This window comes from Carassius carassius, chromosome 20, assembly GCF_963082965.1.
Source record: "Carassius carassius chromosome 20, fCarCar2.1, whole genome shotgun sequence".
Taxonomy (NCBI): Eukaryota; Metazoa; Chordata; class Actinopteri; order Cypriniformes; family Cyprinidae; genus Carassius; species Carassius carassius.
Genome location: NC_081774.1, coordinates 17,932,538 through 17,958,385, shown reverse-complemented (window position 1 = coordinate 17,958,385; position 25,848 = coordinate 17,932,538). Strand labels below are relative to the sequence as shown.

General features: G+C 36.9%; 1 protein-coding gene across 2 annotated transcripts; it reads right to left on the bottom strand.

Annotated features, from left to right (window-relative positions):
* Window positions 1-1,596: 1,596 nt before the first annotated feature.
* On the bottom strand, window positions 1,597-21,520 carry LOC132096551 (xin actin-binding repeat-containing protein 1-like). Of its 2 annotated transcripts, XM_059501984.1 has the most exons (9): window positions 21,436-21,520; window positions 20,280-20,383; window positions 20,141-20,195; window positions 19,721-20,053; window positions 18,788-18,875; window positions 11,626-11,774; window positions 11,316-11,372; window positions 4,184-8,644; window positions 3,598-3,738 (listed from the first exon to the last, which is right to left on the bottom strand). In XM_059501984.1, exons 2-9 carry the CDS (start codon window positions 20,381-20,383, stop codon window positions 3,736-3,738), a joined length of 5,250 nt encoding a protein of 1,749 aa, XP_059357967.1. In that variant the 5' UTR covers window positions 21,436-21,520; the 3' UTR covers window positions 3,598-3,735. The 2 variants fall into 2 exon arrangements, with proteins under 2 accessions (XP_059357965.1, XP_059357967.1); XM_059501982.1 differs by lacking the exons at window positions 18,788-18,875; window positions 19,721-20,053; window positions 20,141-20,195; window positions 20,280-20,383; window positions 21,436-21,520 and adding an exon at window positions 16,162-16,318 and having other exon boundaries at window positions 1,597-8,644.
* Between the last annotated feature and the right edge of the window lie 4,328 nt (window positions 21,521-25,848).

Genomic DNA, 25,848 nt, shown 5'->3' with positions numbered 1-25,848 from the left:
ATGGATGGTGCATTTTGTCTATTAAACCTTCCACAGGTGATTCCTCTATTTCTATTCCTGATTCAAAGGTTGTCATATCTGCTGTTATTACACTACCATTAACAGCTGCAGGTTCAACAAAAGCATCAGTAGAGCTTTCAACTTCTTCACTGGTTATCTCTGTGTTGTTTTCCTTGTCTATATTTAAATCTGAAACAAACCGGACAGACTTTTTAATTTTCGTTGGGCTATCTGCTTTCCCATCTTCAGCAAAATTGTCTCCTCTCACAGAATCTGTACTTGAGGTAACAGAATTTAAGTATTTGCTTGTCACTTTCCCGCCTGTTAAAACTTTGCTTTGTGTTCCAGCTCTATCTGCAGTCTTCTGCAATGATTTTGTACCTCTTGGATGATTTGTATAAACATCCTCTGAATGTGGTGCACTTTTTATCGTGAAGGGAGAGGCGTATGTGTTTGTCTTCTTATAAACCCGAGGTGACAGCTGAACCGATTTGTCCATTTCATCCAGCCCAGAATGAAACCTTTTCTTTTCAAGAGCATTTCTGGAGCTTCGTGCAGCAGAACGCTTGTGATTTAACCAGTCTGTTGTACTTCTTGAGGCTGAGGAAGTATTTTGTGATACAGGGCTGTGTCGGGTCCCCCTGCTTTCTGGTGGCCAGCTTATTTTAAGCTTGTTCGTGTTGTCAGGACATTTGAATTGATCATCTTTGTTTCTTTGCTGTCGAGATGATGGTGCTCTAGGGTCATCTACAGTTGCATCAACACATTTAGGCTCTGTTTTACGTGCTGAGCTGAATTTGTTAGTATGTTTAGGTTCCTCTGTTTTAACGAGCCAGCGGTCTTTGTGTTGTCTATGGCCAAAACCCTCATCATAGTTGCCCTTTTTCTTAAACAACTGATGGTAATGTGATGGGCAGTAGAACTCTCCATAAAGAGCAGAGTAATTGTAAATGCTGTAATGAACAACAGTACACAAGTGAAGATTCAAAGTTAAAGTATATGCTTTAAAATAGAAAATTTCCCAGGGAATCAAGTGTTGTCGTACTTGATTTGTGATTAGAGGAAATCATTTGATTCAATATTTTGACTAGCAATTTTTCACATGTAATTGTCATTAAGAATCAGAGATTTCATAATGTTCCAGGATTACACAAAAAATATTTTAGAACTGTTTTGCCTTCTAATGTATAGGAAAATGATTTTGGAATTTCAAAATGGATTATTGGGATATCCTTGTCTCACCTTAGCTTTTTATTACAGTGTTTGCAGCAGAAACAGTAACTATGTAGGATTAGTTTATCTGCCATCATTTTCTCCATTGGATAAACTGGCATCAGGCATGCAGAGCACATCTCTTTAGCAGGTGACAGGAACTATGACAACAATATAGACATGGAATATGTGTTTATGCATGATGTTCACAGCATAAAGAACCTCCTATGGAAAAAAAATGTCAAAATTGTCATAGCATGGTTTTTTAATAGAAATAATTTAAAATTTAAAAAAATACTGCTTAGTATTTTATTTTAGATAATTTTAATATACAGCATTTGAAACAAGTATTTAAGAATTGCAACAGTAAAAAAAACCTTGCTCTTAAAGCATTACAATAAAACTCTTTATTGTACACGCATATAAAATTAGGACCAATAAAACTAATACATAAGTATTTTAAATAGAAATATAGAGCTAACATTCAGCAAAAAAAAAATCCCACAAAACAAAATGGGCAGACAGGTTAATGTTTTTCTGTGTTGGGATGACTGAAAGTAACAAACACTTTTCTGTCTTTGCTTTCAGACAAAGAATTTGAGGAGAAGGTCTGGCCAGAATGTTGTGAAACAGATGAAGCCATTTCTTCATATCTCCCTGGATTTGTAATTTTATCATATGAGGCAGATAATTCACCCTCAGACTGCCTGGTAACAAAAGTAGATCTTTTGGAAGAGAAGTAAGTATTTCCAAAGCAGTCTATCTCTTCGTATTTCTCACTGACAGTTTTAGTGCCAATGATTCCACTTGCAACCTCAGGAATGCGCTGTACTTCAAGAATGCTGACTTTCCTCTTAGGACTTGGAGGGCTACAAACATGGCTGGCTGAGCTTTTCTCAGGGGAGGACTGTCTAAAAATGCTACTTGCATCAGGTTGATCAGCTGCTTTTAGGTTATCTGAGTGAGGCTGTAGAGATGTGGGTGACTCAATAGGTTTTCTTGCAGCAGAATGAATGGAAATGAATGAAGGCGAGCAGGGGACATTTGAGCATGGTTTGCTCATTTGATGTACATGTGGTACCTCTTTGGGCAGACACCTGTTATCAGTACTCTGTACCTGTTTAGATTGCACAGGGTTTGCTTTGCTGGATACAATGCTAATTTTCCTAATGTTTTTAGTATTTGGTGAGACATTGTTCGTATTTAAGGATTCACTAAACAGGCCTGACAACCCAGCAATGTCTGCCTCAGACTTTAAATTTGAAACCGAGTACAGAGCTTTTTTTATCACCTCCTCAATTTCCATTAGTTTAGCTAATGTCTGTTCTTTCAAACTGATGATATCCATGCTTGCTTTCTCTAGGTCCTCAAATGCAGACTCAACAGAGGATATGCTCTCAACATCATCTCTTAAGCCCTCTGTCTCTGTGCCAGCTCTTGGACAATGTCTGCGTTTCATGTTTTTTATGGGCTTGCTAATCCAAGCAGGCACATTCTCAAACAAAGTCATTAGAGATTTGACATCCACCTCACAAGTCTCCCCCTCTATTTCTTGAACTTTTGACAAAATGATCTTCAGCTCTTCTCGTCTCACAAGGTTTTCGAAGATCTCCATGGCTGCTTTTACGTTGCCCCTCATGATCTCATCTTTGTGGACGGAGAGTCTCTGGCGGCGCTCATCTTCTGTCTCTCTCCTAGCTTTCTTTTCTCTCAAAACAACTTGGTTCTGAGAAGGAACTTCACACATTTCAGGTGTGTTTCTGCTGGTGGAGTGTAACTCCGCTTTATTTGCGTTCTCTTTGGAAGTTTTAGCCTGTTCCTGGATGGTTCCTTTTTGCACAACTTTAATTTTCTTTGGGAAAACTGAGGTTGTTGTCTTTTCTCCAAAATTCTGAAGTGCAATCTTAAAACCTTTGTTTAATTCGTCATTATCCTTTGAATAACTCTGCATACACATCCTGATCTCCTCTGCAGCATTTATCCTCTGAATCACATTTTTCTCCATTCCTACTCTATTACAAGCAAAGGATCCATCATCAAGAGAGACTTTTTTACTGACTGATGGAGTGTCTGTATGTTGCATGTGGGAATTTTGAACCCATTGCTCAGTATACTGCATCTTTTGAAAATCCGTAGGATCGGTCAAGTTTGTCCTTTGAACTTGTTCAGGAATGTTGCATGGTTTTTCTTTAATTTGGTTTAAAGTTTCGTTTTGATGCAAAGAAGTTTTGCTGGGAGCAACTTTGGGTGGGATTGCAGGAGTTTGTTGCTTATTAATAAGATGCTCAGTTGAGCTTAGACAAATATTTGGGGTTTCTGCAATATGATTGGAGCTGGTGGTGATGTGTAATGGCTTTGGTGGAATAACTGGCTTTTGATCTTTAACCTGATTACCAGTTTTTAAATGCATGGGTGGTGGATGTTTGTCTCTTCCTGAAAAAGGTTTCGAGAGCTTTGAACAGTGCGCGTCGGAGCTAACAGATTCTGAATTAAGTGCCGAGATCGTCAGAAGCTCACTTCCGGTCACTGAAACCGAAGAAGACAATTTAGTGTCAGATGAAGGCAAATTTACAAAACTCTGCTTGCATTCTACAGTCCCTGAGTCATCTGTCATTCTGCTTGGTGTGTAAGACTGTCCAGATTGTCTAAATAACATTGCTGCCTTTAAATCTCCTTTAGAAATATTAATACTAGACTTCTCAAGAGACTGGAGTGTCTCTTGCATATTACCTCTAACAACTTCCTCCTTGACTACACTTCTCTGCTCTGTTGCAGCACTTCGTAATGAATGGATTGCAGCCTTCACATCACCTCTAACAATATCTGGCACTAACTGTAAAACCTGAGCACTGTTATCTATCGCTCTTGAGTCATCATCTGTACTAACATGTATTATATTTTCTCGCCCTCCCACTTCATTCTGAAAGCAAACTGTTTTGTTGGATCCCTGATCCTTTTCTATGTCACTAACCTTTCGAAATGTTGTAGTAATCCGCTGGTTACTGAAGGAGGATGTTGTAGACTGCTCCACTGTTGTGTTGCTTTGGCACTGAGACGATTCATTTATATTATATAGCTTTCCAGGAGTGACAGTTTCTCGTTCTACTCTCATGCTTTGGTTCTTTGCCCTCTCCAGGGATCTTTTGGCAGCCTTAACATCCCCTGAAATGATTTCCTCCTTAATTAATTTCCTTTTATTTTCTTCTGAGCACAGTTCTTCTGCCTCTATATTCAAATCGTAAATAGTGCCTGGTTCGATGACTTCACGCTCCACATGCATGCTTTGTTGTTTTGCCCGCTCCAAGGATTCAAGGGTCGCCTTAATGTCTCCAGAAATGATTTCCTCCTTCTGGACCATGACTGGCTGTTTGATTGCGTCATCAAGTTGCTGCTTGGCCGACAAAATATCACCTCTGACGATTTCTTCCTTTGGCACACAGTTTCCAACGTCCAGGTCTATGCAGAACTCTGAGAAAACCTTTTTGACATTCTTCACATCTCCTGGTACAACATCCAAGACTGTTCTTTCAATTTGATCCCTTTGTTGATTTAGGTTTCGCTTCGCTTCCTTGACATCACCTTGAATAATTTCAATTTTATCTCCACAAGAGTCTGACAGTTCCTCCTCAGAAAGTTCTTGCTGTAGACTCTTAAGGTCACCCTTTTCAATGCAGCTTCGATACAAATCAACATTCCCCCTCTCGTTTTGTTCCAGTCTGCAAGACGGTTTGGTTTGCTGGTTGTGGGCAGTGGCAAGGAGGTTGCCAATGGTGGATTTGACATCTCCTCGTGCAATGTCTTGCGACTCAGTCACGTTGCTTTGGCAGTGGAGGGAATACACTGTCATCTCCGGCTGCCCACCTACGGATTCTTGCATCACCAAGCCTGTCTTGATTGTTTTATGTTGGACGAGCAAGTTCTCAATTATTTTAACTGCTTCTTGGGCCTTACACTCTGTCTCAGGGTTATCTGTGAATCCGAATGGGATTTCAAGCACTGTGCTGTGCATCTTGCCTTGATCGTCCTCTTTAAGTAGAACAACTTTAGGTTTCAGGTTCGGTTTAAACAGTAACTGCAGCATTATGTTCCTGATGTTACCTTCAACAACTTCCTCTTTTTGAACTTTAGGCCCCTCGTTTTTAACAATCTGATATTTTGCCATGTTTACATACATAAAATCATTTGCCTGGATGATGATTCCACTTGAATGAATGAATGAATTATGGCAAAGGCGGTAGAGTATGTCTGCCACACTCTCTACAGTGATTTTGTCCAGCGGCGTGGTCTCGAATAACCAGGTTGTGCTTTTGACGTCTGCCTTGGGAATTTCTTCCTTTGATGAAGCAAGCTCTTCAGTAGATTCATCTGTCTTTATTTTGTCTAAGGCCTGTGATTCGAATAACCAAGTACAGCGTTTTACATCTCCCTTTGTGTTATCCTCTCGATGTACAGTTGTTAAGATGGTGTTCTCATCTGGCTCACCTTTTATAGTATCAATAGGTTGATTCTCAAACAGCCAGGTTGAGGTACGTACATCACCTTGTTGAACATCTGTAACACTCACCGTTCGCACACACTTCTTTTGACCCGCTTGCTTAGTCTCAAAAAGTTGCTTGCTTTGTTTCACACTTTTCCCATTGCCTACATCTTCAACAACCCTTACCGAGGGCCCTTCTTGAGGTTTGAAGGAATCAAGGGGCTGAGTCTCAAACTTCCAACGTGCTGATTTCACATCTCCCTTGCGCACATCCTCTTGTGTAACTGCACGGAGGACATAGATTTCTTTGTCTGCTTGGATGGTATCCAGTGGCTTGGTTTCGAACATCCACCTTGCACCCCTGACATCTCCTCTCATCACTTCTTCTTTCTTTACCGTAGTAACTTCATGAAACTGTCCGTCCTTGTCTCTTATTGCATATAACGGCTGAGTTTCAAAAAGCATAGTGCTGGACTTCACATTACCACTGCTGCTTGTGGGCTTCTCAACGCTCATTGGCTGGTGCCCAAGCAGTTTGTCTTTATCCTGGATTTTGTCTAGAGAGAAAGTTTCGAAAATAAATTTCTTGCTTCCGACATCACCAACCTCAATATCACTGACACTTTGAGTTATTCCATCCTCCTTCTCATTAATGTCACTGATAGGCTGATTCTCAAACAGCCAAGTGAATCTGTGGACCGAACCTGACTGAATTTCGTTTTTCTGCTCCTTAGAGTCTTTGACACATTCACCTCCTATTTCATGAAGTAACTTGGATTCAAAGATTTCCTTGACACGTGAGACATCTCCAGACGGGATATCCACCTGACTGACATATCTTACATTTTGGCCAGAATCAGTTTGCTTTGTTATTCTGTCCAAAGTTTCTGTTTCAAACAGATGCTTCACTGTCTTTACATCCGTATCACTTTTAATGTCTTCCTGCACAATACTGCATAATTTCAAACTGAAGTCCTTCTTGTCTTTATTGTTATCCAGTGGCTGTGTTTCAAAAAACCAAGTGTGGGACTTCACATCAGCTTTTGGCACTGCTTCTACATCCTGGTTCCTTTCTGATTTCTCATACAAAATGTCCATTGGTTGTGTCTCAAACAACCATTTGCACGTCTTCACATTACCCTTTTGAAATTCTTCCTGCGTTACTACTGAATCTGCTTCGTTCTTACTAATCACATTGATGCAATCCAAAGGTTGTGTTTCAAACATCCATTTAGCTGTCCTCACATCACCTGCCATGTCCTCTTGCCTTGTAATGCCCTTGATGAGCTCTACTTTTCCACTGCCTTCTTCGAATTGGTCTAAGGATTTTGTCTCAAACATCCATTTGTAATTCTGTACGTTCCCTTTGATGGATTCTTCTCTACTGACAGTCGTAACCTTGTGGAAATTTCCAACACAGTCTTTAATTGCATACAGTGGTGTGGTTTCAAATAGTAAACGGTTGCTTTTGACATCCCCAGCTGTAATTTCGTCGATATGACTTTGTGCTTTCTCTGAGATGTTACTAAGAGGTAATGTTTCAAAAAGGTTCTTGAAATTCTTCACATCTCCTTTCTCAACATCTTGAACTTTGTTTCCACTGTCAACTTTTGTTTTCCCAATACTGCATTTCTCAAACTGCAGCCTTTTGTCTTTGACTTCCCCTTTTTCGTCACTTGACACCACAACTTTTTTAAGCTGTCCCACCTCATAACTGTCTTTCAGAGTGTCCATGGGCTGAGTTTCAAATAGCCATAGTGTGGATCCTACATTTCCTCCAACAATTGCCTCCTTCTCTGAAATTTCACCAACAAACTCTCCTTTAAGAGATGACAGGGGTTGGTTTTCAAAAAGTTTTAGTTTGTTATGAACATCTGCTTCCCCAGTGATGTCCTCCACTGTTCCTTTGAACTTTTGTTCTTCCACAGCACCCTCATGAATTGCATCAAGTGGCTGGGTCTCAAACATCCATTTTTTCTCATCAACACCGCCTTTCTGGGCTTCCTCAAGTGAGATCCCTCTAATGATTTGCACATCAGCTCCTTTATTAATGTGGTCCAAGGGTTGAGTTTCAAAAAGCCAACGCGCGGTTTTAAATTCACTGCTTTGGATTTCCTCTCTACAGATTGATTTGATTTCATGGATTTTCCCACTTCTATCCCTAATTGCGCAACAGGGATCTGCTTGAAAGAGTTTGATGGTTTTCTTTACATCTCCTTTATTCTCCTGGAGTTCTGATTTGAGTGTTAAAAAGTGCTGGTCTTCAACAGAGCAGCAGCGGCCTAAAGCCTCCAGTGGTTTGGGTTCAAACAGGAGGCGTGTACCTCTCACATCTCCCTTCTGAACGGGTTCCTTCAGTACGACCTCCACGATTTCCTCATTCTCCATCTTTGTCTTACTGATTGAATCTAGGGGCTGTGTCTCAAACAACCAGGTGGACGTGCGAACATCTCCTTTTATTACACCTGGCCTCTCTCCCGCTGATGTGTGTTGACCATCAAACACTGAATGCTCAAACAAAGAGGATTTGCCCCTCACATCCCCACCTTGAAGATTTTCCTCATTGAGAAGTTTTTTAGTTTCATGTGGGTCTCCAATATTGTCAAGAGTCCAGTTCTCAAATATCCAGCGCATGGACTGGACTTCTCCCTGATATGCTGTGTCTCCTGCTTGGGGATTTATTGCATCTATTAGTTCATCATCTACATCATCAAGATTCATCTTTAATTCAGGATGAATGTGTTTAAAAAGACGCTTCAGTTCACTTTTCTGTCGATGCTGATAGAACTCAGAGAAGGTTTCTTTTGGAGGTGGTACGGGGAGAAAGTTCTGGCTTTGATCCTTTTGAAGTGATTCCAGAACTTGAGGTCTTGGTAAAGGAGGTGGAGGAGGAGGAAAATCATCATCTCCACTGGAGACATCTGTCACTTTTATCTGTTTGGCTTTTTCTGCCATCTTGGATGCAAAGAAGTATGAAGTCTCAAGTTACTCTCCACAACACAATGAATTAAATTGTCATTATGGTAAACTCTTAATTAAGACACTGTTCAAATAAAAATGTTAGTATTATTAAGCTTAAAAGCCATACTTTACCTTGTTTTTGAGTTTAGCTGGAACAGCTGATTTAGTTCACTGCACACATATTCATGTGAGGTTTGACTTCATTTATGATGGTTTTCAGCCTTGTTAGTAGAAAATTCATGTTCCACAACAAATACAGTTTCATTTCCAAACATTTTTTAAAACAAAAAAAGTTTGAAAAAATAGGAACAAGAATATTTTCCGGAATATGATCCACAGCGACCACAACAAAACGGCAGCTATAATGCCAACTAAATGCAGGAATATCATAAAATGTATTAAGCTACAAAGACTATAAACTCAAAAGATGTTCATGCTGTGCCTTTTAGATATATGAAGTAGAGCCCGACCGATATATCGGCCGGCCGATATTATCGGCCGATATAAGCTAATTGCATTTAAATCGGCATCTGCATTTATAACGGCCGATGAAACATGAGAAACAGAGTCTCATGCTTCACTCATGTTATGAGTGTTGCATAGTGTGCCCACCAGAGGGAGCTCTGCAGCTCCAGAGTTAACAACAGCGCCAGAAGTCCACTACAGAAGAAAGCGATCAACTGTTTTGACGGTGAGTCTGTCGTTCGTCATGTGAAATGATTGTAGATTTAGTTCATACCCTGTATATAAAAACTGTGTGGTAGTTCTAGCTAACGGTCCTATCATTATTACTTCTAAATATTCTGTAACATCACTTACAGCCGCTAATGCATTGCTATATTAGATTAGCCACAAAGCTAATACCATGTTTATCAGTGGAAGAGCGCGAACGTTAATAGGAGGTCAAACTATAACGTTAGCGTTTAACTTATTCTTATTCTATTGCGGTGTGTTTCCCACATAATGACCGCGTAATTGGGCCTTTCACACAGTACGCGGTATGCATGGCGCTTGCCGCTGGGCTCAGCGTTGCTCTTCAGATACAACGCGATTTGCGCTGCACTATGGCATAGGCGGAGTTTTAAAAACGTTTAGCGGGAGCTCTTTCATAGTCTGTTCCTCCTCCTTTCGGTCAGCAGCAAACATGTATCTGTCCCGTTGTAAGAAGCGAGCGATAGCGCTAGTCCTGCTGATGAGAATTAAGAGAGAAGCAAGGAAGAAGAGGCTACCCTCAGGTCCAGAGAACAATTTGGTGAATTCAGGCTGGTTACGTTACTCTAACGCTAATATAGCTTCCTTTTTAGCAGGCCCCTTAAATGCTTGCTATTAACTTGTTTGAAGGTGGTTCTTCTCAAAATTGACAGCGGTGTGTTCATGACACTAACGTTAACCATTCAACTTCGAATTGATTCCGTAATCTTCCGGTAATATTAGGCAAGACGATGTTTTGATTCAGACTGCACAAAGAGAAGAGGAGAAGATATACGGGTCTGTTGTGAATGTGTCTGTGAGAGCAAATATAGTGTAGTTACAGTAACTACAGTAGGTGCGTCAGAAATGATTAAACCAGAGGGGACATAAATGTGAGCTGAACAAGCGCTTTTTTTTTTTTTTTTACATATTGTTTCAAAGCAGCTTTACAGACATAACAGGAAAATGTTGAAATAATATTGTTAAATATAAGTAGGTAATACCTATTGCTTGACAAATAAAAATATATATATATTTCTCATTTTTGCCTATGTAGGAGATCCCAGTTTATTATTATTATAATTCTAATGATGACATGAGTAATGATACATGGTGATATTATTAATACACATGCTTATTCTTTCTCCGTCTCTCTTTCTGCCTACAGATGGCTGAAAAAGGTGAATGCTGTAGCAGCAAAGTGTGGGACTACTTCTGCAAATACTTTAACTTTAGTATTATAATTTATTTACAGTACACACACAGGCTGTTAAAACCAGCTTCAACTGGAAGAAAGTAAAAGTGTTAAATGTTTAAAACCAGACTGTTTTTTGATCATTAAAAAATATATACTTTTGATGTGCAATTGTTTAGTCATTGAGACTGTAATCTAAGGCTTTTTTTTTAACATAGTCCATTCTGGAAAATGGTTTATACAGCCCACATACATAGAACAGGCAGATATTTTGCTATTGAATGTTGTGTAAATGCAGTTTATAGGAAATGGGTCTAATATCCAGATTATTTTTTTAAATCAAAATATCGGCTTATAAATCGGCTCTTTTCGAGTTAATATCGGCATCGGCATAGGCCCCCAAAAATCCATATCGGTCGGGCTCTAATATGAAGTCTACTTTCACAGTATCACAAATTCTGTCATTAACAAGGCTACATTTTTACAACATCACTGTTACCATGGCTTTGATTTTGATTTAATTATAATGGTAACATATCCTGCCTGTGTGGAAATATTGTAATAAAGCATTGCTAAATGAGTTCTTGTTACATACACACACACACACACACACACACATATATATATATATATATACATACACCAAGACAGTCACTGTGTAATTTCCATTATATTTGTTTCTAAATAAGTAACACAGCATCTATTAGAATTAGTCATTAGTCACACAGCAGGCTTACATAATGATCAAGACTTAAAGTCAGCTTGAACTGTTGGTCATACCTTGCTCTGTTGTTTCTTCTTTCCGCTTGAAATTGAGTGCTCCTGGAACACACTACCCTGAAAAAGTTTAATTATTAATTGTTTAATTATTCCTGCTCATTTTACATAGAAGACACTCATGACTTAATTTGCATGAAGCGGTTTTAACAACACATTACTTTAGTGACTTCCTAACAAGAGACATGTACTATAAAAAGAGCATGTACCAGACTTCACAGCAATGCATGCATGTGTGTGATTCAGTCTGAGCACTTGACCTCATAGATGCCTGTGTGTTGTGAGTGATATGACCGATGCAGTGAGCACTCACTTGCTGTTCGATATATCCCGAGGAGTCTGCAGCTGCTACCTTTGAGAGGTAAAGGGCAGATCTGTCTTTCACGCTCGGTATAGGAGAGGATGTGTACTTAGGTTTCTGGTCTTGATAGGAGGCAGATTCTTTCTTGAAATGTTTCTTATCTAATTTACAGAAAAAAAACAAAAATTGTTTTAAAACTACAGTCAGAAATTATTTATAAACTAAAAAATAATGACTCCTATTGCGTATGCAACTTTATTATTGGTATCTATATAATTAAATATACAAACCCGATTCCAAAAAAGTTGGGACACTGTACAAATTGGGAGTAAAAAGGGAATGGAATAATTTACAAATCTCATAAACTTATATTTTATTCACAATAGAATATAAATAACATATCAAATGTTGAAAGTGAGACATTTCAAAATGTCATGCCAAATATTGGCTCATTTTGGATTTCATGAGAGCTACACATTCCAAAAGTTGGGACAGGTAGCAATAAGAGGCCGGAAAAGTTAAATGTACATATAAGGAACAGGTGGAGGACCAATTTGCAACTTATTAAATCAATTGGCAACATGATTGGGTAGAAGAAGAGCCTTTCAGAGTGGCAGTGTCTCTCAGAAGTCAAGATGGTCAGAGGATCACCAATTCCCCCAATGCTGCGGCGAAAAATAGTGTAGCAATATCAAAAAGGAGTTTCTCAGAGAAAAATTGCAAAGAGTTTGAAGTTATCATCATCTGCAGTGCATAATATCATCCAAAGATTCAGAAAATCTGTGACAATCTCTGTGGGTAAGGGTTAAGGCCAGAAAACCGTACTGGATGCCCTTGATCTTCGGGCCCTTAGACAGCACTGCATCACATTCAGGAATGCTACTGTAATGGAAATCACAACATGGGCTCAGGGATACATCCAGAAAACATTGTCGGTGAACACAATCCACCGTGCCATTCGTCGTTGCCAGTTAAAAAAGAAACCATATCTAAACATGATCCAGAAGCGCAGCCATTTTCTCTGGGCCAAGGCTCATTTAAAATGGACTGTGGAAAACTGTTCTGTGGTCAGACAAATCAAAATTTGATGTTTTTTTTTGGAAAACTGGGATGCCATGTCATCCGGACTAAAGAGGACAAGGACAACCCAAGTTGTTATCAGCGCTCAGTTCAGAAGCCTGCAATCTCTGATTGTATGGGGTCGCATGAGTGTGTGTGGCATGGCCATCTTACACATCTGGAAAGGCACCATCAATGCTGAAAGGTATATCCAAGTTCTAGAATAACATATGCTCCCATCCAGACGTCGTCTCTTTCAGGGAAGACCTTGCATTTTCCAACATGACAATGCCAGACCACATACTGCATCAATTACAACATCATGGCTGCGTAGAAGAAGGATCCGGGTACTGAAATGGCCATCCTGCAGTCCAGATCTTTCACCCACAGAAAATATTTGGCGCATCATAAAGAGGAAGATGTGACAAAGAAGACCTAAGACAGTTGAGCAACTAGAAGCCTGTATTAGACAAGAATGGGACAACATTCCTATTCCTAAACTTGAGCAACTTGTCTCCTCAGTCCCCAGACGTTTGCAGACTGTTATAAAAAGAAGAGGGGATGCCACACAGTGGTAAACATGGCCTTGTCCCAACTTTTTTGAGATGTGTTGATGCCATGAAATTTAAAATCAACTTATTTTTCCCTTAAAATTATACATTTTCTCAGTTTAAACATTTGATACGTCATCTATGTTGTATTCTGAATAAAATATTGAAATTTGAAATTTCCACATCATTGAATTCTGTTTTTATTCACAATTTGTAAAGTGTCCCAACTTTTTTGGAATTGGGTTTGTATATCATTAATTATTATGACATGTTTGTCATTGTTTTATTTGACTTGTTTTTGGAATAAGAATTTATGGATTTTATAGTCGAATATCTGAAGCAGAAATGGTATCTGTGCCATTGTATCTAAGCAGATTTTGTCATCATTTTATGTTCATAAAAATAAATAAAAATCAAACCCAAGGCTTTTAAAACATTTTTGTGTTAGACAGTAATTCAAAAGTATGCTAGAAATAAGACAAGTGTGACATGACCCAATTCCTTGGCCATTTAGTGTCTCTGATAGTGGTGTATATATAGACTGAGGCTGGTGTTGGTATGCTTTTATCTGTGTGCTATTATTATACTTCAAGGACCTTTGGAAACTATTTAGCGCCACAGATACAATAAGAATGTGTAATTGCAAAATATTTGGAATAGATTTTTTTTTTAATTACATTTGCTACAGTCAGTTGTCTTTATATCTCTCAGATATGCTATTACAATTTGATTGTATTTCTTAGCATGACCTTCAACTAAACAAAAAAAGTGGCCTTTATGCCATTGTAAAATGGCAAAAGAAAGTCAGTCATGTCAGCCCAATCCTGACCCTTTTTTAAGGTTTCACATTCTCAGAGGACAAAACACTCTTGGACAAATCTTCCCTGAATCATCCTTCTGATCTTAGCCTTTTCTTTTTTTTTACCATGGGAAATGTAAATTTTTGCTAGCATCGCTGATGCTTTTTTTTATATTATTTTATTTTTTGGATCGGTGTCCAAAACAATACTTTATGGTGGTAAAATAGCTATTATAATGATAATGGTTATTTAGCAGACACCAGAAGTTTTTTCTTCTGTATTAGTCTGCTTGGTGTGACCTGAAATTTCTGAATGCTGAATTAGAGTAGATCATTTGTGATTCTTGATGATGATGTAATTATGGTTTGGAGCAGCAGAAGAGCACATCAAATTATTGTAAAAGCTGCTGTAAGCTTGATCAAAACAAAAGCTTTCCCTGTGAGGCCAGGAGCACTAGAGGCAGCACAGGTCTGTCAGCTGTATTCACGCATACCTCTGTTTTTCACACTGTAAGCTCTCATGGGACAAAAGAACAGGACCCATCACTGGCGCCACTCACGAGTCCGGGCTTAAAACGTTTGCATAGCTGGATGAGCACACAGAATAACAGGGCCACACAATACTGGGGTCTCGCTAGTCGTTACTGTTTAGCAAAGAGAGATATCATCAAGCTGTCTACAAGCCTGAATATTGTGCTCTCTGGTTTGTTAAAAATGCATTCAGTCAAATTATTACATTTCTAAGAAGCAGCAGCAGCAGAACATTTAGCTTAAGGATTTAAATGAAAACACTGCGTGTAAAGGTTATGTAAAATTTCATTTGATATTTGTGATAAAAATGCCAGCTTGCATTTCCATTAAGCCTAATCTGACATAAAGGGTGTTATCAAGGAATTATAATGTATGGTTATGGACAAGATCAAAGGCCTCTGTTGAGTTAAACAGTGACCTTCTCTCCCTGATTACTTTTTTCATTTAAAATTTAATTTACATGAAATGATCTACACATTTATCTGTGATACAGTTTATTAGATGATGAAGTCAGCTCTCATTCACAGCTATTCAGAAGCAGGAATGGAGGACACAGCTATTAGCGTCCAAAAATGTGAGTGCTTTTGTGTTGCTGACAGCTGTCCAAATTATTGTGATATGAGCTTGGTATTTATTCACTTCAGCTGCCTTCCTTAGTTTCCTGTGAGCACTCAAAGGTCTTGTTGAAACCACAACAACTTAAAACCATGACTTAAAATAGGGCAGTATTGACAAAGGCATGTTTAACTTTATGATATTAACCACAATATTCAACAACAAGATTTCAGGTGGTATTTACACTTCTGTTTAAAAGTCTGAGGTTGGTAAGATAAAAAAGAAAGAAAGAAAGAAAGAAATTAATACTTTTATTCAACAGGTATGCATTACTTTAACAAAAGTAAAGAGTCTTTTATTGTTACGAAAGACATTTTTTTTTACAGACTTCCCATTCATCAAATGGAAAAAAAGTTTTATGGTTTCCACAAAAATATGAACTGTTTTCAACATTGATGTTTCTTGAGCAAATCAGCATATTAGAATAATTTCTGAAGGATCATGTGACACTAAAGACTGGAGTAATGACTGTTGAAAATTATTTTTTTTCCTCACAGGAAGAAATTACATTTGAAAATATATTGAGATAGAAAGAGATGGTAATAATTTATAACAATATTACTATTTTAACAGTAGTTTTTGTTAAATAAATGGAGCCTTGGTCAGCAAAAGATACTATTTTTTTTTTTTATCTCACCGACTCCACAAACTTTTGAATGTTAATGTGTGTATATATTTGTTACTTTAACATCGTGTTTTTAGAGCTCAGGTTAAATAAGTAACTGCCTTTATTTTTTTTACTTGGGGTTAATTATTATACATTTTAGATGATTGTCATTACATCATAAGACATGCAGCCTGACATCAGTGGATCATTCGAAATTTGCATTTAAAACGACAACATGACTGTTCTGGTATAATTAAGGAACAGTTCCCAAATCCAAATTTAATTGACAATATTTTAAATTATGTTATATTTAGTTTATATAAATAAAATGCATTTGAATTTCTGCTATTCACAGGCGTCTTGTCCACACTGATTACTGTACTCACAGAGTGAATGGCTGGTTCCTGATAGCAGGTCTTACTGCCTTTAAAGCCTCAGTCTTGTATATATTTCCGCAGGTTTGTGTGTCTCTGTGAGTGTTCGTCTGACTCTGAGGCTGTCTGTAGTGCTAGTCCTGTCTCACTCTGTCCCTTTCTAATGGCTGACAGCTGATTTTTATCACTGCTCACTGCGGAGAAGTGATGAGGCCAGCCTGCTATTTTGGAAGCAGCATGGGCGGTACTCCACACGCCTGAGTCAATCAGGGCTTCTGGAAGTGACTGGGGCACAGGGAACCCCCTTGAGCATAATTCCCACATTAGTCTAGATATCCTTCCTAATGCCATCAGATGTTTAAAAGGTACTGAAATTTTAATTTCAGTGGCTTTTTGGTTGACTGTTCAGAAAGATTCTCATTTAACATTTCTATTTTTAACTGTTTATGAAATAAAATCCTAAAACTGAACACTGCTAATAGGAACGTCATGCCCAGTGACGTTTGATGGTGTCGACAGAGCTTGCTAATACATCTCAAAATAATAATGAGGCATTGAATAAAGCCATAAATGTACGTGTGAGGATTAATACTTATGAATTGTTGAAAAAGAGATAATGGCGATAATGACACGGTTCTGTTGAAGTTACATTAAGCTTTAACCTCTTAACTGTCACTCACTTTTTTGAACATAGACTTGAAAGTGCATGATCCAAACCTAAATTTGTTACATGATTTTGATGTACCATTTTCATGGTCATGCAATGTTTCATTTTAAAATAGGTTTCAAAGGATGAATTTTGAGATTTTAACTTTTCAAGTGATGTATAATTTCTGATGATTTCTAAAGTGTGATAGAGAAAAAGGCAACAAAGAGGTGCACTCTTGCCATAAATGAATCTATTACTTTTTCAACATAATTTTTAACAAAAAAGATTGGTAAAATATCTATTTAAGAATCCTAGACATTTCCAACGATATATAGTTTGTCATGATTAGATTAGGATTTAATTGTAATATAGTGAAGTAAACGTAGGGGCCCACTGAGGGGACGGGTGACAGTTAACAGGTTTTAATATAGTGTCTATGTGTTTTGGGGAATATTGTGGATAAGACTATAATATACAGAACTTGTGGTGTTATTTTAAGATATTGTATAAAGTGGTCCTGAAAATTGTTTGGACACTTAACTCAAACTTCGTTTGTAAAAGAGTGACTGTATTAAGTCAGTTCGCACAGTTCATCACATTAACATTAATATGTTCTACATATATAAATATACTTAAAAAAAAAACTTTTCTATTTTTGCAAAGTTGCTCATGTTATTTTTCTTTAAAATAAATGTGTATTAATTATAATTCAATTATATGAAAAAAAATGCTTACATAACCTAAACTGTATATTTATATTACTAATTTTGTATTAATAATCTATTGTTCTGGGTATGTTAAATCCAAAGACACATCACTTCTACACACACTTTCTCTCTACTCTATTTCTATTCTATCTACTTGTTTTATTATTATTTATTAAACAACTTGACCCTCTAACACTAGCTCAATGTATTCTATCTCTTTTCAATCTACATTTTATTCTTTTTTATTTATTATTAAAAAAAAACTTCCTACATGTACTGCATTAGACTTACCAGGACTTGTCATTTGTTTTTTTTGTCATTGACTTTTGTTGTTTTAATTGCTTCTATTACCATCATTTTTAAGTTGCTTTCGATTAAAGCAACTGCTTAATTATTAAATGTAAATGTAATAAAATTACATTCTTACTTTGTTCAAGGGACAGTTCACCCAAAAATTCTGTCATCAACTGCCCACAAATTGTTCTAAACTTGTATGACTTTCCATCTTATGTTGCACACAAAAGAAGATTTGAAGAAAGGAAGAATGTTCGGAACCAAACAGTTGACGGTAGCCATTGACTTTCTAGTGTTTTTTCCATACTATGGAAGTCAGTGGCTACCGTTTGGTTACCAACATTTCTCAAAACATCTTCCTTTGTGTTCAGCAGAAGAAAGAAACTCATACACGTCATACCTTTTTGGGTGAACTATTCGAATAAAAGTGGTTTAACTATGTCTAAAATACATTTATGACCACTATATGACAGTAAAACACCATTGTAGGCAGAGCGTTTTTTTCTTCTTCAATTAAAGACACTGATCAGCCCAGTCCAAAGTGTTACTCAAGCGTTATGAATGTAAGGTCTGTGGCATAACTGTCACTGTATACAGTATTTTATGTCTCCTGAATGCACTGTACACATACTTACGTGTCCTCACATTCAGTCCTGCTCTCGGCCCTCACTGAAAACCTGTGAAATATGACTCACTCTTTGTAGACAGGATTTTGTCTATGTGACGTTAAGTTGAAACTATTCTGTTAGGATTATTTGAGGAATATTTTTTAACACAGACACAGCTGGCATCGCATGCTTGTGTAGGAAGACTTTAGATGCCAAGGTTTTGTCTCATATAGTGCATAAAGTTCACATGACCTTTGACCTCACGGTTACTGCCTACATCACAGCTGAGCTAAGAAGAAATAACTGGCAAATATATTCTCCCTCATTTACACTAGTTGTACAAATAATTATGTGTATTTATAATGTGTTAGTCAACTTACCATTCGGTCCAGTGTAGGATCGGGTGACACATCCAGGAACCACACTGATTGTCTTTCTTCTCATTGGCTCATTGAAGGTTTTTTCTTTCTATCAAGGTAATCAAATATATGTTTTATTATATATTATAATAGTATATAAAAAATATAAAAATATATTAAGTTATATTCATATTTATTATAATAATAGTAATATAATTACTTGTTGTTTTATCCTATTTTAGACGGTTAGGACAGGTTAACAATAGATTTTTAAGATAAAATATACATAGTGTTAGTATTAAGGCATTGTTGATTTATTGTTTTTATCTTTTTTTGTTATTATTAAAAACGTGTGAATTCATATTGAATTAAATCCAAACCCTGTTTGACTTCTTAGGACAGAGTATAAATAATAATAGTGATTTATGATGATGATAATAATAATAATATTACTAAAAATATTAAAAATTTTAAAAAATAATATTAGAAGATTAGCATATTTTGTATCTCTTTTTTAAAGTGTGTCAGCTCCTATTGAATAGACTCTGAAACAGTTAAGTATTGTTTATATACTAATTGAATTAGCTTTTTTTTAAATATGTTAATTTTCATTTTGTAAAAATGTGTATTTATGTTTAATGTGCTTTTACTTTATTAATATATAGTTCAGTTTTAATTTTTACTTCCAGTTAATTTCAGTGCTTCAACTTAAACTTTTTTTTTAAATCTTTTTTTATAGTTTCATTTTCATTTTATTTCAGATTTATGTCAATTAACAAAAATGTTTTGAATAGATTTAGTTTTAGTTATAGTTAATGATAATAACCCTGGGCTGAACACATCATTTAGCGATGAAATTAGGAGAAAAGCATACATGTTGCTTTCCTGAGTCAAGATCGTCCATGTTTTACAAACACAGACAGAAATAAAACATGACGTGACTGTTACACACACCTGATGAGCCTTGTCCTTTTTGGCGCTGGTGACAGTAGTAGCACCAGAATAGACTTTCTCCCACCCCGTCGGTGCCTCCCTCCACTGTGAGGTACTGGGAATCACTGGGCTGCTTTTGGTCTGCGGTGTGACGTTGAGCCGAGGGCTGCTTGCATATTTCTTTGACTCAGACAAGACCCTCTGAGCTGTAGGGCCCATCAGGTCTGGCTGGGGCAGCATGTCCATTGAAATACTTCTGGACAAAGTGTTATTTGTCCCACTGAGGGACTCGTATCTCCTCCAGAGATTTTCAACTTTATTCTCTTCATGGTTTGATCTTCTCAGGCCAGATGACTGTGGGATACAGAGATCTATGTATGCCGCAATTGATTGAGAGTATTGCTATTCCACTTATTATACAATCAATCAAAGAGATTTTACCTTGGAACATGCCTCTTCTCTGTCGATATCTGTGAGATCCACACAGCTCTCATACCTAACAAAACAACCAGGTTTAGGAAATAAACTTCAAGGAACAGGTGGAATATTGTAGATAGAACATGGTAGTCAGCATATTTACCTTTCAACAAGCTGGGAAACAGGTGTCCTTCTGTCCCAAAACCATGAACTATGACCTCCAGAGAGGCTCTTAAGAGACTGGCTTCTTCTCAAGGTTAAGCTCATCTTAATGGAGAAAATAAATCAGTAAGTAAATCAAACACAAAACAGTTATTTTAACTTTGAATTAACAAACTTTTATACTACGAATGCTTGAATCTGATTGGTTGAAGAATGTGTGAGCAGTTATTTTCAGCAAAGGCCATGGCTAAAGTAGTTCCAGGCAGGCCTTGACTGCATTATATGTTATGCCAAAGGATTTCAGTATTTCAAAGGTCTTTACAACCTATAACAGCAAAAGAACCAAAACCCACAACGACACTGACCAAGCATTTAATATAGCATTAATTTCTAATAATTCAACGACAAGTCTTCAATTAGTAAATGTATATAAACAATCATTTTCAAGTATTTGTTTGTATTTACTTTTTTTATTTTATTTTTGTTTTGTTTTATAGTTATATCCATAAAATATATCATGCTTTTGTTTAAATGCTCTATATTTTAGCAATTTTTAAACACCGTAGGTTACAGGATGAAGACAAATAAAAATATCATACTCTTTATTATTTTTACATTTATTTCCTAATCTAATTCAAACAGCTGTGATAAATATAACAATAAATACAAAAAAAGGAAAATATTTTAAAATATATAAATAAATCTTGAAAATAATTGTTAATCCAGTTTAACACAGCACCAGTAAACCAGTGTGTAAATGACTTTGGTCACATGATCCACCTGCTTGTCAGCCCTTCTCTCATCTGACTCAGTTAATGTTTATCATTCATATGCTTTGTTACATTACACATTGAAAGCTTTGCTGTATTGTGCAGTTTTAACAAAATACGCACAAATAGCAAAAGAAAATTGAGATTTTTTTAAAAATCATGCACACAGGAATACAATTAAAATGAATAGAAGAAATATCCGAAACATCAATCAGAATCAAAACACTATACAGTTACTGCAGTTCATTTAATATGACTAAACGCTCATTACACTAAATTTGGGTAATTTGCCTATTTATGAGCCTAAATATGACTTTAAGCACCCCCCCCCCCCCCCAAAAAAAAAAAAAACGAACTGAGGATATAGATCTTTAGCTAGAGAGTTACCTTGAGTGATCAGTCTTGCGCTCCTCATTTCCTTCTGTTTCGCCGTGCAGTGTGAACTGGAGCATAACTCACAAGACACTCCTGTCACACAGGCCAAAGTCCCTCATTTACAGCCTGACCTCTGGTGTCCGGAAAACTCACTTATTTCTCACCAAATCTCACATGAAGGTAAAATAAAGGCGTAAAATGGGTCTTTTATACATTGCGTTTACAGTACTGATAATTATGTTTACTAATAAGTAGAGCATTAAAAGAATGGTTATAATATGATGACAGCTTCCTTGCATGTTAGCATACTGATATTCAAATGTAAACTCATTAGCTCATCAACAAGAGGGTTTCAAGTTATGGCTGTCTGTTCGATGTTAGTCTAGACAAAACACTTGAGCAATGTAAAGGTTAGTATGCACTTACTGAGGTCATGTGTGCTCTGGACATCATCTTACTATTCACAGACAGTGAATGAATGAATGCCTAACATTGTTCAGCACCTTCTGGATGCTGATCTATGGACTTTGAGATCCTAAACTCCAGAAACAGAATGGTACAACAGAATTTGACTACAGGCAACCTCTTTTGTGGAAAAACAGAAATTTTATCTAATGTAGCCTACATTTTCTATTAGATGTAATAGGCCTATTCATGCTGTTCAAATAAATGTACAGAACAGCCAACAGTCAAGACTTACAAGCGCTCTCCCTTCATGTATCTCTACAAACGTCTATGATTTCTTCAAAACGTCTCTGTTGCTCACTGCCATATGCTAGTCAATATTATGTCGCTTATTCACCACTAGATGGCGATCTCGTTCCCATAAATTTGTAATTATTTAAGACGCTGCATTACTGAATCATAGGTACATGACGTCATTATATGTGTGTGTGTGTGTGTGTGTTTACATACACTTAGCTCTTACACGTGTCGACAGTTTAAGTGTTGTTTTCTGTTTGTACAACAAAAGGAATGCTTTTGAAGAAACTACAAGGCTGACCATGGCTATCAGGTTCTAAAAAAAGTTATATACAATATGTATTTATGACTGTTAAACATGATGTGGAGAAAAAAAGTTACACGGAGGAGACTACTGTGCTTTTAACTAGTGCTTTGAGCAAAAACGAAGTGTTTTTTATTTTACTGTTTTAGAATTGTTACACATTCTTTTTGTGCTTAATCAGGCCTATTTTTGCTCTTTCTAATGCTGAACTTTCATAATGATATTTCACTTTGCTTTTCTTTACAAGAACTCAAATCCTCATTTTCGCTTTGTCATTCTTTCATACACGTCGACTGAACATCCTCGGTCCTCATTTCTGCCCTATTTGGACACATCCTTCCGCTTCAGACAGTCGCTTTTCCCATAGTGACGTCAAAGCAACGTAAGAGGATGAATGTGTTAATATGTCACATTTATATAGTGAATGATGTGGGGGAGGATAACAATGAAAGCCCTAATGGCGTTATTGGTCATCTCTCTTTCTGGTGCTTTATGAATAACTATTGCGGCACAATAATTATTAATAAATAAAGACAGGAAAATAAAGTTCTGTTTTAAAAAGAAATGAAGGGCATTTGAATTACAAAGGATTCGATTTTTTTAATGACTGTCATTACATTCTCGGGCATTTGAAAATTTGATTTTTTTTTTTTTTTTTGCTGTCGGTCTTGAATTGCACATTATCTACTCTTTCTTTGTCTACAGCTTTACAAAGATCTTGATCTCAGTGAATGAAATGAGAAAGGTGTACTGTACTTCCAAACCTATGTGTAGCACTACAGCAAACTTTTTTTATAGAGAGCTATACTTAGAAACAGGTTAAACCCAAGAGAATCCTCTGCAGCACAATGTGAATTACTGGAGCAGAAGTGTGTGTCTCTCTGTGTGAGGAGAGATTCAGCTTTTCATTTTCCACAATAGTTAATGCAAGTGACCACTGACACAAGAAAGGGATATGTTTTAAGACAATACTTATGACTTAAAAACATAAGAAGTTTAAAGCTGCTTTCCTTACCCTTTTCTTACCATGTAGGGCTGCAGATTGAGTAGGACACACCTGGTGCACTGAATTGACATGGCAACACAAGCAAAAGTGCAAACAAAGAGTCTTTAAGAGTTCAGCCTGTCTATTCAGATGGATAGATAAACACCACTGGAACATAACCATAGCTGTTGCTGCTGAAATGCCCAAACACAAAGGCTCTGCCATTAGATTTGCATTTCACATTTAAATCTGTATTCAGATCCCACCTGTATCTATCAGTCATTTGATTAGAGATCTTTACATTTCCATTGCCTCAAGTCATAAATAAATAAAACATATGGAAATGTGAAACTCAGTATTGCATGCTGATTTAGTGTTGTGAAGTCCAGAAGCAGTCTACGGCACCTTTCATAGACTCCCACTATGACAGAAGAGATCAGCAAAGCGGATGTGACTGAATTCAGTGAAGGGTGAGAAATTACTGTAGGAGCTTTTTGTGCCGACAGCTTTGTAAAGTTTGCCTTGTATGTAGGCCACTTCTTGAAAGAAAGTGGGCCACAAGTGCTAGTGGCAGCAACCTGAGGGGGGGGGGGATGTAGGTTAACTATTACACAACAGCCGATTGCCTCAGTGAAGGGGGATAGATTGAGAACAATCAGCATATTTTGACAGTTTAAACACAGTTTAGAAAAAAATTATTTGTGACAGATGGTTATGAAGTAGTATATAACAGGAAAAATGACTGTGATGATATCAGTGATGATAACATTAATGATAAGAGATTTTTAGAAGAGAAAATCAGAAACGTCTGTGAATCTCAGTTATGATGTACAATGCTGGCTAGTTGATGCTCAATATGATTTATATTTAAAGTTTTTTTTTTACAGTCAATGTACAGTCAGCTGACTATTTTCACAAAGTAAACAGTGTGTTATTGAATCTTAATATTTGCATATTATCAAAGGATAAATCACAAAATAAATCACACAAATTTTTTTATTTATTTTGTGAGATAATAGTCAAATGGAAAAAAAACCCCAAAACAAAATAAATTATTTATTATTGAGCAGAATTTATTTGGCTGTAATAGTCAGTTGACTGTACATTATCCAGCCTATTACACTGCTATTAACCCAATAAATGAATACATTTGTGGACATTATTCATTTTAATTTAAATACATTTTTAAATATTACCAGTACGTTATCTTAAAGGGGTCATATGATGTTGCTAAAAAGAACATTATTTTGTGTAATAAAATGTGTATATGGGGTTTAAGGTAAAACAACAAACAAACAAAAATAATTATTTTCCACATACTGTACATTATTGTTTCTCCTTCGGTTTGTCCCGCCTTTCTGAAACACGTCTGAAAAGCGAGGCGTGCTCTGATTGGCCAGCTATCCAGTGTACTGTGATTGGCTGAATGCCTCAAGCGTGTGACAGAAGTGTTACGACCCTTACCATACTGTGATGCATGTCAGAACAACAGCGCTACAAGACTAAAACAATAAAACCCATTAAAAAACGAGCCATTTGTTGCATCCAGTTGGGACATAATTACGGATTGACCTATGCTGTGTTTTTACGCATTGCATTGAATTGCATTGTGCCACGGAAACATAAAACCATGTCTGCGTTTGTGATCGGAGGAATGACAAACAACAAGTGTACTCTACACTGCTCAAAACTCGTGTTTGAATCATCAGTGGCAAATCCTTTACATATGTTAACATACTTTCAGACTGTGTCAGAACAGCTGACATTGTAGTCTTCTCTCCCAGGATCAGGAAACTGTTTTTGAACAGTGTTGTAAATACAAATTAACCACTGATTTCTAGTTGTGTCCTCTTTTGGAAGACCAAAAAAGTAGTTTCACTTTCACAATGAAATGGCGTCTCCACAACATGGAAGCAGCAACAATACTACAGTGAGAATCAAAGTTATGCCTTCTTTCTTTGCGTGAACATCTGGGCAGCGTTATGCAAATCTTCCCACATCGTGACAGACATGTGGGGGCGTGGACAAGTCTTAACTTTTATAACAAATATCTCTTTGGATTTGAGACTTTAGTCTTTGCAACTTTACAGATCTTCTTTATGCACCGAGAGCTTTAACCTCCAAAGAGAAAGGAAAAATTAAAATGGCATCATTCGACCACTTTAAAGTTTCCACTAAGAAAAAATTGTTCAGTGTACAAAGGAATCAGCCTGGCAACAAGATTACAGTTAAATTAATATTAATAAGTTGTGTTTATTGGTACAGCAGTTGCTAACTGTTTGTATGAAACAAGAGAGTGAGTTTGTGGAGTGATGTGAGAAACATGAAAGTAGCTCCAGTTTTGTGACTGTTGTAGAGTGTTGACATGGACGATGGTGAATATTAAGGCTGGAGTACACTACACAACTTACAATTCTGGGCATCATATACTTAC

What these genes read in the sequence shown, in the direction of transcription:
- LOC132096551 (XM_059501982.1), bottom strand. Translation starts at nt 8,644, where the DNA reads ATGGCAGAAAAAGCCAAACAGATAAAAGTGACAGATGTCTCCAGTGGA.